The following is a 12419-nucleotide window of genomic DNA, read 5'->3' as shown; positions in this document are numbered from 1 at the left end:
CGTTAGTGGGAGCCAGTTATGGCTGGGATATGAGCAGCAAGGTAACTCCTGCAGTGCCCAAATGACTAAACTGGTTATCAGCCCGGCACTGTGCCCTTGCCAGTGCTGCTTTGGGACCTGGGTGCAGTGGGAGCTTTGGAAAAGGAAAATCCTTTCCCTTTTCTGTTGTCCATCAAAAGAGGCTGGCTCCAGTCAGAGGACCCCCATCCTTCTCAGAAGGTGAAGACAGCTGTTGCTCAGCTTGCCATGTTTCCAAGCTTTATACTTCATACAGGCATTCTCTCCTGATCCAGAAGCCCCAGGCTAACTGTTTACCCCCTTCACTGCTGCTGGAGGGACGAGATACAAGGAAAGAAGGAAGCTACTTGTAAAGGAGATTCTGTGAGGAAGTGTGGTCAAAATTATTTTTAAATTATTTTGGAAGCAACAGTCCATAAAATTTATTATAGGGGCATCTTATGTATCACCAGTACGGACAACAAAATCAAGGGAGACCTCAGTGCAGGAATAAGTTAGAAATTCAGAGAAAAAAAACCAAAACAAAGCTTTTTAGTACACATTCATAAACAACAAAATGTAAGATGGCCCAGTTTAGTGCATTTGAACTACTCATTCATCCGTAGATGCAAGTTAAAACAAGCTCTTCGGATCATTCTGTCTTGATCCCTCCCTGAGAATTTCTAGCCTAAAGCAACCTTTACCAAATACTGTGCCATTCACTGGAAAGATTCTCAAATAAAAGCTCCATTAAACCCACCAATCAACCCACCAATTAAAACCCCCAAAGAAAACATGCCTGGTCTGAAAACACTTTTGAGGAAGCAACTTTGATTCTTTCCCTTATAGGTCAGCAAGTTTATTATCAGTTTCCTTATCACACCAACAGAACGGGAACGTCCCGCAGCAGGGCTGCAGCCACGGCTTCCACACCACGTTGCACACGGAGAGCTGCTCTGGGACTGGAGTCAGTGTCCTGCGATGCTCTTCTACGGCTCTTCCAATCTGCCTTATTACAGCATCAAAGAGGGGCTCGGTGTCAGCCGACAGAGGTTTGGCTTCCGAAGGGTCTCGTGAGAGATCGAACAGCAATGGAGGGTCATGGTGGGTTACGCCTTCCCCAAAACACGGGCAAACTCCTCTGTGGTAGCAAGCCCCAGCCCCAGGTGGACGAAAGATGGGGGTCACATAATGAGCCTTCCAGATGGCTCCACCTGGTAGGAAAGAAAGAAAGACTTGCAGTGACATTGGTGCTTATCACAAGGCATTAAAAGAGTGAATGCTTTTACAGAATTTATTTCTGGTTGCACTTTAATTTCTTTTAAGTGACACAGAATGAAACTAATAATGTATTAAACTAATAATGTATCATATAAAAATGATTTCTGACATTCTGAAAGATCTCCCAAATTTTCAGCAAGTGTCAGTCATCACTGATTGTTTTTATGAAGAAAAAAAAGATTTGAGGCTTCTGTGGCTTGCTTCCATGTGAAGGTAGAAGGACAGACAAAGGGCTGAGGCAAGGACTTCTCCATGAAAATTAGTTCATGGACTCCCCAGGCCTTGCATTCAGATAGAGAGGTGGGCAAGACCCATCCTAAGCCTGTCTGGCATGCCGTGCACCTTGAAGCCTCTAACAATCTCTTTGTGCCATACAATACAGGTAATGCTAGCAAGTTCTTTATAACCTTACACATGGAAAGCTGCAATACCAGAAAAAAAAGTGTTATATAAATGTGTCTTCCTGTAGATTGCATCTAACTCTTGGGAAAGAAGTTCTGTACTCACTGTCCTTCTGGTGCCACCGCACAGCGTGTAAGTGAACGCCACAGTAATGAAAGAGGAACTCGTGCTCTGAGTGCTCAACTGCTCCTCGCAGCAAAGGCATCAGGTCCCGGCCGTCAATTACCCTAACAGAAAAAATGGAGACCATCAGACTGGGATAAGCTGTACAGGACTGGGTTCCTTCTGCACACCTCTTGCTGGAACTGGCAACTCTGAATGAGGAAGATGCTTGTTGAAGATTGCAGGTGGATGGTGAACCTCAAATGTAGAGGAGAGCTGACTGAACTGCAGTAATATTATGTGTCCAGAAAAGAAGCAGGAGTGAAAAAGAAAATGTCAGACTCTTAGAATGTGTTTACAAAGTAGACTTCACATTGTTTTGGGAGAGAAGGAGGAATAAAGATACTTATGTCTATACCTGTCCTGCGGTAGTACCCCTCCAGTCAGATGAACTACTGTAGGATAAATGTCCATAAGACTTGTAGGCTCATCAATAACTGTGCCTGCAGGTAACACACCTGGCCATCTAAATATCCCTGGGACACGGATTCCTCCTTCCCAGCCTCCCATGCCTTTTCCACCTTTCATTAAAAAAAATAATAAATTTTAATGAATGAATTTTCATTTTTAGAACTTGCATTTAAAATAAAGAGAAATTTTAAAAATACTGCTGTATTATCATAAGTTAATGTTACCTTTATGAGCCTTCCTTACCCTTCTGTTTTTACCTCTAAATACCTTCTCCTCAACATCAGTGAAAGTGTCTCCACTCTGCCAGGCAGATTCCTCAAGTGACCTTACACATTTCCTCACTTCCATAGTTTTATAAACATATTGCCCCATCAAAACTCAGTGTTGATATAATTTTCAAGCATAAAGTGATTTCCCAGCCTGGTTCTTTTCTTCTTTTACAATCTCTTAACATATCTGTTGTAGTTAAGGCACAGGTAAGACGCAACAAATATTTAATGAGAAGTTATACATACTTAATCAAAATTAACTTGTGATCAGTTGACTCATGAGGAAATGCCAGTTTGAGAATTCATGCTTATAAAGAACTGCAGCACATGCTAGGATTGTCCAAATCTTTAAATGCCTGGTTAGAATGAAAAAAATGTGTTTCTCATTGATAAAACACTGCTACTCCATGAGCATACAGTCTTATCTATGCTTTAGGGATATCCTGAGCACCTTAGTAGCTGTTACTGCGTTGTCACCATCCCTGACAGCTCTTACCTCTGTATATTCCATTCCAGCCACCCAGCTGCCTATTGCCTTCTTGTCTTTCCAGCCATCCACCATGGTCAGAGGCAAAGTAAACTAGTGTAGTATTCTTCAAGCCTTCATCATCAATAGCATCTAGAACCTGGCCTGTAAAGACAGGAATATGTCTGTATCAAAAAACAAAAATGCTGTTTATCCTACATAAGTGTTAGCCTTTGACTTCTTAACATTCATTCATGTAATTTTTTATCTGTGTAGTGCTGCTCATTGCTTAAACAAGGAGTTTTTTTAGGACTGAGATTTGTAGTTGTGAATTCACTGTCTGTAAAAGCAAATAAAATTTGTGCTTTGCTGTAACTGCATTATAACATTATAACTGTATTATAACAAAGCAGTGCAAGAACCAAGTCACAGGCAAGAACCCTGAATTGTAGAGTGCAGAAGTGTTGTGTCCTGCAAAAATAGGTAAAGAAAGCATCATTCAAGGCCCCCAAAAAGTTAGATTCTGCATCGGTGATGGCCATCATGAGAAATGAAGAAATAATGTCACATAACCTTATATTATCTAGACTACACTTAGTATTTGCATTAAATTACTGGCTGGATATAATATGCGTTAATAATGTAGTTCTTTTTATTCAAAAGTCATTATTGAGCTGTTCCCAATGTTTTTTGTTATATTTATGGTGTATGCTTCACAGGCAGATATTAAAACCTATTATTTCTTCACGTATACCTGAATCCTAGCTTTTTTGCAAATGTGGGGATAAATAATTCTCCTTCCCCTCCAAACAACAGGCTGAAAACTAACATGAATCTAATTTCATGGGGCGTACCAATTAACATTTATGAAGATTTCTGGATTTGCCAATGGGGCTGAAAAACATGCAGTTCGCTGCTGACAGCAGAGAAATAGCCTGCTGGTTTACACCTGGATTTAATTTGCTTATCAGTTTTATCACCTTCTGATGCCTCCTGATTAGAAAAACATAGAATACATGAGGTTGAAAACGTCTATCTTCAATAATCTCAGAAAACTAAATAATTATCACTTTATTCAGTAAGAAGAGCAGGATACCTCCGTGCCAGGAGCCATGGGGTCATGGCTGTAACTGGTGAACACTGGGCCAAAAAAACATGAGTGAACAGAGACTGATTTGGTCCAAGACTAGAGAAAATACAAAGGCAACACTATAAGCCAGCAGTGCTCCTACGAGATTGATGGATGTTCAAGAAAAGCTTCAGACTGTTTTCCTTCTTCTTTTTAATTGTCTTCCTTGTTCTTTTAATGACAACTGCATTTTCTATTGTATATTCAGGCCTAGGTATTATGTGGTTGGAAGCATTGTCGTTTGCTACGCTGACTCACCCACCATCCAGTCCATCTCCTCTACGTTGTCCCCATATAAACCATGATGGCTCCTCCCAAGAAACTTCTCCGTTGTGAGGAGGGGGGTGTGGGAGTGTAAAAAGGAGAGAAAGAGGAGGAATGGCTTGTGCTTATTTCTGAAAAACAGAAAGCAACACTTTGTTAATAGAGAGGAAGTTTCTCAATCCATACAGAGGTCAGTTAGGACGGTAAATGGTATGATTTATGTATATACATATTTCAACGATCACAAGGGAACACTTTACTTTGTAAGGTGTTAAAACCCAGTGATTGGCATCTGTCCAACAAGATAATGTTTGGCTTATATAAAATGTCCCTCTTTATTTCCTGATTCATACATAGAAGAGTTCCAGATTGAAGCTCTGCTGTCTGCTGTTGCTAACCACCACAGTGCCACTGAAACGAAGGCAGCAGGGTCATCTCTGGCCAGATGTTGCCCACGTATCAGTTCATAGGTAAAGATCTCCTCATTCTACTTCTTCCCCAGTTCACACACAGGTTTCTGCCATCTGATGCTGTCCCTTAAAGCTGCAATGTTAGTCTCATTGATAGAAGTGTGTATTTACTCAAAATAGCCTAGAAATATTCAATCCAATCCCTGGAAATTTGGAAACAGTATGAGCTTTAGTGAAGCTAGGAATAACGGGCATCCTTAAGCAGCACCTAATTTTTGGTTTAATATTACAGTATAATTATCAATAGTATTAATAATTAATAGGCAACATAGTACTTATAATTCTATATAACATTATAAATTTTGCCAAGAAGTCACATGGGAAAATGGTGTTTAAAAAGACATTCAAGAACCAGAAGAAATGTGATCAAAAGAAATACACTTTACCTTTTAATAAATGAAATGGATTCCCTTAAGATAAGGGATGTAGTCCTGTCTGTCACCATTGGCTGTTCAGTAATTTCATGGTTTCTCATCATAATGCAGTTCCAGTGTTGTACAAACCCATAGCTTGAGAACCAGGATATGAAAAACAGGAGGCTAAACCCAGCAAGGCATGTCAACGTTTTCCATTGGACTGGAAATAAGCCAGTTAATCTTCCTAGGACAGCAGTGAGTGTAACAAGGCCAATCATCTGAGTGTAAAGCCAGAGTTTCCCTCTGAAGACTCTGTCCATCTCTGGTGCTTCTGTTGGCTGACAGTCACTTATTAGTGTAAAAGGCATCCCATAAAAATAGTCAAACCCATGGTTTAAAGGGTGATGACAATGGTCGTTGCGGGATTCACAGTTAACACCTTGATGCCACTTCCCTAAAAATTAGAGTATTAAAATGTAAAGAGGTAACATTTAAAAATGAGATTTTCTTCGTACAAAACATTTCTCAAGTATGGTTAGAGTTTTTCCTACTTGTGATATTTCTTCATCACACCCACCCTCCCCCCCTGCCAAGTATGCACAGATCTAATGGGATATATCTTAGAATTGATGAAAGTAAGTTTCTACAAATGAAAAACTTCCAACAGTTATTGATGGCCTTTATACATATTCATGCCCTGTAGCTTTGATCAAATGTAAAAAATCCTGGCCTATAAAGAGAAATGGAAATTAAGAAAAAATCAGGTTTTTCAGAATTGAGCAAAAATGTATGGTCTCCTAGCAGACCTGGCAGGTATGAAACAGGTTTTTTTGTAAATCCAGGGCAAAATAACATTGTTCTTCTGTTTCTTTACCTTCAGACTTGTTTCTGGAAAGCTTGGAATGCCTTGGTGTCAGCACTGTTTCAACACTCAGCAACATGTTGATACCAGACTGAAATGGGAAACTATGGAGAGCACAGCCAGGTAACTTGCAGCTCAGCAGTGGGTTTGCCAGGCAGCCAGTGGCCCCAAAAGAACTTGAGCTCAGGGGGTCAGGATTTCTTATTAAGCTGTACATATGTGAGTAACTTAGCTGATAATACCTCCACATGCTGGATGAGAATAAAAGGCCTTGCTTTATAAGTATGTTTTCATTTATTTGTGTTTCATCAATTTTTAAAAAGCCAAAGCCTTTTTTTTTTAAATAACAAAGTCTTCGTGTATCAAAAAAGGAACATCTCCTGACTTTTTGCAATAAAATTTCTTCTTTATTATGGACATATGCCCACTATTATGATGAATGGCACACTTTCCTTTCAGTCTATGCAAACAGTCTGGTTAGGTACTTATAAAGAGAAATAACAAATTTGCTCATCTTGCTCAAACTGTGAAAATCTGAATCAAGGGACCATATGATCTCCAGTGTAATATGAGCCTTGGATACTGGATCAAAATGAACTTTTAGAATTGCACTTGAAAACTAATTTGTAATGAATTCTTATAGTGGAGTAAAGAGCTGTGCACTTGCATAAGGGTGTTACCTTATGCAAATGGCTCACCCTGTTATCAGTACTTACACTGGCAGCCAATCTGGAGAAGGTTTCAATAGAATTGCTGTGCATTTTGATTAGAGCAGAAACAGCTACTTCTGAGGAAAAATATGCTAGTTTTGGATATAAAGAAAGGGTCAAAGTTCTACTCTAGGTGGATGAATTGCTTTCAGCTAAAATCTTTACTCAGTTTACATCTTGACATGTTTAGAGCCTGCTGTACAACGAAAGAGGTTTGTAATCAATACGTAGATGCATTGGTCATAAATACAGGTGCAGCTAAAGTATCCTTGGGTTTCAGATGCACTCTAACACCTAAATCTCCAGCTGAGATCAATAAAGGCTTCTAGTATGCTACAAACGGCTGAGATCCCCTGAAGATAAATTAAGTATATAATTAAGGTGAATTAATCTTTGAGGGCATATGTTATACAACATTGGCTTTCTGACTACAAGGAATCCGCAAAGCGTTACCAAAAACAAAGTTTCATCATCACTCAGGCTGCAGGTTATTGATAGGATTTAGCTCCACAATTAATCTGGTTGTGCTCAGAGCAAAACAATCACAAACCATTAGGGTGAGACTACTTAGTGCTCATTCAGCTGTGATGATGTGGGTAGATGGGTAAGGTTTCTTGCTTCATGTCTTGAATGTAAATTTGGGGGTTTTTTTGGTGTCACTTTTCACCAGTGCTTTCCATCATCCCCTATGGAGCAATTAATCAGAATTGGTCAATCTGGTTGAACTAAGTGATGCTCTTGGTGTCTGTAGTGTGATTTTAGCTGAGATGCCCACAGGGAAAATGCCAGCCCATTTTGCTGGCTAGCTCCTCAGAGGCATGCAGCACAACCTCCCTGCAAGGCAATTCCTTCAGCAAAGTGGAGACAGGTGGGATTGATTGTTTGGAGTAGTCATTGCATGCTGAAAACAAGCTGGAGCATGCAGATAATAGACACGGGCTTTTTAAAAACCACTAAAATAATATCGCTACAAAACTATCAGGAGGAGAAGATTCAGTAATATAGAACTTTAAATGTTTGCAGGGCTTTGTTTAGCATCATCCTGTGTGGTTTAGATGTATTCTGCTCAATGAATACAAATCCATTCCTGCAGATACTTCTATTAGTAAATCCAGTTTATTAGCACAGCCAATATTTTTATGTGTCAGACACTGATTTTAGATATTGACATTTAGATGCTCAGAAGAGGCAGGGTGAACAGCTATAAAATCAGCTCAGGATCATTTGTTTTATCTGTATGTGGAGCTATGTGACATATCTAAGATAAACAATTATTTGAAACTGGATTGTGACCAAAAGTTAAAACTGCATTTAAAAAAAAAAAAAAAAAGAGTCCTATAAAATATAAAGTAAAATGGAATTTGTCTTAAAGCTGAAGGAGGTAATGTTTTATGGGCTGTACTGACATCTTGGTGAACTATAGGGGCATGTTGTAATTAAAGAAAAAATAATTGCTTTGTTTCTGCTTTTGAAAGGCCAGAACCTATGATATTATGAACTGCCTCTATTGTTTTAAGCAGCAGCTGTTCCTTTTTGTTGTGAATCTGCTCTGGGCTATGTAAAGCATTGTCATGCATATTTAAGTGGCATTCATGTTTTGTTTTTTATGAAATTACTTTGGAGTAATCATTAGATACCTGGTAGAAGAATACTTAAGAAATATTAACATATTTTCCATTAAATATTTTAACAACCACAGCTGTGCTTGAAAGCAGGTCAATGGTAAAGATTGTTCTCTTTATCGGATGCCTGTTCTTTTGAGAGATCTTCTTTTTGGTCAGGATTTCATCTTACAAGATATTCTTAAACCAGGAAACAAAAATATTACAACTGAGGTATGAGCAGTTACTACCTAAAAGTTTGAGTGAAGTGTGCAGGTGAAACACATTCTAGGCTCTCTCCAGGAGTGTCCCCATACCTATTAGTCCTGTGCTGTAGCCTTGCTGCTGCAGTATTTTGGCAAAAGTGGTTTCATTTGGAGGAAGCCCTCCTGAGGCGCCATTCCAAAAAATAACACGGTAGTTGTTTATAGCATCCATCCCTGAAAAACACAGTAACAATCTGAGTAAGTATAACTGCTAGAGTACTTTTATCAAACATACTTTCTTGTTTCCTTACTTCACTGATATTACAGTATTAATGCTGTTTGTTGGGAGGAAGGAATATACAATTCTGGAGAAGATTAAGAAAGGGGTATGTCTCTCCATTATAAAACATTTATTCTTCTTTGTATCTCATAATGAGTTCAGTTCTATTATATTCCATTCCATTACATTCTATGTGGAATGGCACAGTTGTACAGGAGCTTTTATACATCACAGTGGCATCCAGGCTGTATGAAGTTTGCTTACTTAGTGTGTCTGTGAGGGCAGGGAGGAAGGTAGGGAGACCAGCCCTCTGTCAGCCTCGAACTCCAGCTTGCATAAGGCTTCCTGGAACTCAAGATTTCCCTGCACAGTGGTATAGCTGGTGTCTTGACTTTTGAAACCCACAGAGTAGCTATCTAGCACCGCAGTCTTCTCCTCACCTGCAGGTTTACACTCTGTTATTTAGCATTATGTACTGGTATAACCCCATCATGAGATGTTATGGGAAGTGCAATCTCTCACGGAAGCAGTGAGTGTCTGGCCCTGTTATAACAGGAGCAAGTCTCTACAAGCTCATGTGCATTTCTGAGCTATCTGTCTCAGTGGGAGCTGCCACGATAAAAGTAGGACGACGTGTCAGCCTCAAAATGCCTTGGGAATGAAGGCACTGAAGATCATTTGCAATAGAACAAGCGTTATAGAGTTGCTGTTAGAAACATGTAGAGCTATTTGTTTTTCATACCTCTTCATCTCAGGGATACAGTTTGACAGGATAGTATTTTTTCTTCAAAAACAGAAGTGGGAAAAATAATATAGCTGTCAAACAGTTATTTCATCAGAGGGATGAATTCTGACACATAGGTAACAAAGCTTTCCTGCAAACGACTCATCCTGCACCTCAACTGGAAGGAAAGGGCACACATCTGCATACATCTGCTCTGCTCCCCGCAGGGCTGAGCTGTTTCTGGTATCTGATGAAGAGTCACCCATGACAGAAAGTAGTGTAACTAGTGGTTTAGAAATGTGTTGTTATTATTCATGTTCTATGTAATGACTTTTTGGAATGTAATGATTTGTACCAACTCCGTTCTGGCTGCAACTTACTCAGCAGAGCACTAAAAGGCAACCAAACTTGCGAGCAGTCAGGGAGCAAGGTGCTCTGCAGTCCCTGCTCTTTTCTGTTCTGCTTCCCCCTAGGATGGTTTGGTGTACCCCATAAATGCACATGCCAACTCAAAGGTGCTGGGTCGAGTTGGTGTGTCTTTGTGTGCATCGGTGAGGGATGACATGCCTGTGGCACCCCTTCTACTTGTGCACCCTCATTTCTTTTGTGCCCACGGTATGGCATTGTTTCCTTCAGCAGTAAAGCAATGTTTAAAAGCTTGCTTGGCTTTGCAAGGCAAACCTGATCGGAGGGGATATCTGCCAGTGAGGAAAGCGGCTCTGCTGGGGGTGCAAAGTGGAGCTGCAGCGATGTGCTGGGTCAGTTTCACGCCGTCCCTTGCCAGGCGGTCGATGTTTGGGGTCCTAAAAATGCAACCAACACCATCAAATATAATTCAGAGAGTCTCCAAGGGAACAGGGATGAGGAACAATATACTTACCTGCACTTTGTGAAGTTTCTTCTATTTGTAGACGGCCAGGAAATATTCATTTTATTTTATTTTAATTTTACGAAGTGATAGGGAAATTGAGTTTTGTATCTTTGTCTTTCCTCATTAACAATTCCTATCGTGATAAATTGCAAGCCAATCATTCCTTGTTGTTTCCAAAGAACTATGAAGGACCATGCAGAAATGTACTCCACTCCTCTTGAGAAGAAAACGTGTGCCTGGAGGATGATGTTATGCTGAAGTGGAGGCCTAGCCATGCAGAGAGCTCCATCAGCTACCTGTCAGAAACTTGTCAGCCCATGCCAATCAGGGTGAGATTCTGAGAGCTTTGCTGGATGAGGGGAGTGATCATACCAAATTTGGTTTTGTTCAAAGAAGAGATAAACTGCTAGGAAGCCAGCAGGCAATACCATGGCAAAATTTTCAGAGAATGCAAATTCTATATCCTTGGGTCCGAGGAGGGAAACATTTCTTAGTAATGTATCTTATTGCAGTGACTTACACTGTATATTGATGTGAGAGAGGGAAAGGATGGCAAAATAGAATTAAATGAGATAATGAAGATACACTAAAAGGGGGAACAACATTTCTATTTTCAGGTATGTGGAAGAGGTCACTCATTTCTTAATGTCAGGCAATTAAAGAATACACAAGAACAGTTCACGTCCCTTCCAACCCAAAACATTCTATATTCCCACAGTAAAGCAGCTCTGGATAGCAGAGCTGGCCCTGGGAATGCTCTCTAGGCTCCGAGATAATCCTGGTAATGCTTTACGCTTACCATTAATGACACCCGTGGGCAATCCTGGAAATGAACTTGAAGACAGTCCAAATAGCTGATGATGGGCAGAGAATTGCAGATTTACATTAAATACCCAGCTCTGTTCACTGTTATGCTCAGTTTCCTTACCTGATAGTATCATTCCCATAGCAACCTACATCCCCTATGCCGAGATCATCAGCCATCAATAGGACAATGTTTGGCTGTGTGATGATGGAAGGCTGTGTATGTGGTGGCTGCAGAAGCAGACCAAAAATCAGAGCTGTGACCAGGGATGTCCTGAAACACAGAAGAAGGAAAAAAGCCAATGAACTGGTCATTCATCACTGCATGGAGCTGAAGATCATCCTGTGTGAGCTTGGCTGCAGACCAGACCACTCTCTGCCTAGACACAGAGGGTGTGTTAAATTCTGATCACTAAAAGTGAAATTCCAGGATCATAACTTTAAAATCTTCTTTCCTGATTGTTTCCAGACTTCCTATGAGCAGTGTCACTTGGAAATTCACATGTGGCAGATGACATATAAGTGATTTTGCTTTAGTGTCTTGGGGTTGTTTTTAAAAGTTGGTCTGGGAAACTGAGTGTGGGATCAACTTCCACTGACACCCTCCTCACCAGACTGGGACCTTTGTGTTGTGAAAAAGTTAGGAACAAGAAAAAGAAATCAGTAAACTAAAAGCATTGTGTGTCTACATTAAAGATCAACAATCCTGCTCTCTTATTATACTGTATTATGTCATTATTAAATTTTGCTCATTTTAGATCTAATTATATAACAATAATTCATGAATTTTTTTTCTTACCAGTAAGATGGCAGTTGCCAAATCATTTCTGCATTTGCCTGTTCAGATCCTGCAAGACTAAGAGAGCCTTGTCATGTCCGCATCTTCCTAGTCACTGCAATAAAAATAGATAAAAAAACTTAATCAAAGCCTATCAATGTTCTCTGTTTTATTTACTTCAGTGCATCTCAGATCCTAAATGAAGAAGAGCAAAGGCATCAATGTTGTTTTTATTGCTGGCGGCTTTTCACTGCTTTGAGGAATTTTTCTTTTCGTGTGGAGAAGTGTATCTTAAAATAGCAAAATAATTCCCTTTTGTTACACGACTCAGCTGCATGAAAAATACTTACTGTTCAGAAAGGAAGAAAAGAGCTTT

General features: G+C 39.9%; 1 protein-coding gene across 1 annotated transcript; it reads right to left on the bottom strand.

Annotated features, from left to right (window-relative positions):
- Positions 1-425: 425 nt before the first annotated feature.
- Positions 426-12116, bottom strand: LOC311203373 (arylsulfatase D-like). Its single transcript, XM_084278038.1, has 10 exons — positions 12065-12116; positions 11390-11539; positions 10272-10393; positions 8698-8820; positions 5238-5661; positions 4376-4512; positions 3019-3153; positions 2201-2363; positions 1786-1907; positions 426-1211 (listed from the first exon to the last, which is right to left on the bottom strand). The coding sequence occupies exons 1-10, from the start codon at positions 12088-12090 to the stop codon at positions 841-843; spliced, it is 1773 nt and encodes a 590-aa protein (XP_084134164.1). The 5' UTR covers positions 12091-12116; the 3' UTR covers positions 426-840.
- Positions 12117-12419: the final 303 nt, after the last annotated feature.

Source organism: Gallinula chloropus (assembly GCF_964237585.1).
Source record: "Gallinula chloropus genome assembly, chromosome: 1".
Taxonomy (NCBI): Eukaryota; Metazoa; Chordata; class Aves; order Gruiformes; family Rallidae; genus Gallinula; species Gallinula chloropus.
This window is presented reverse-complemented; position numbering and strand designations above follow the sequence as displayed.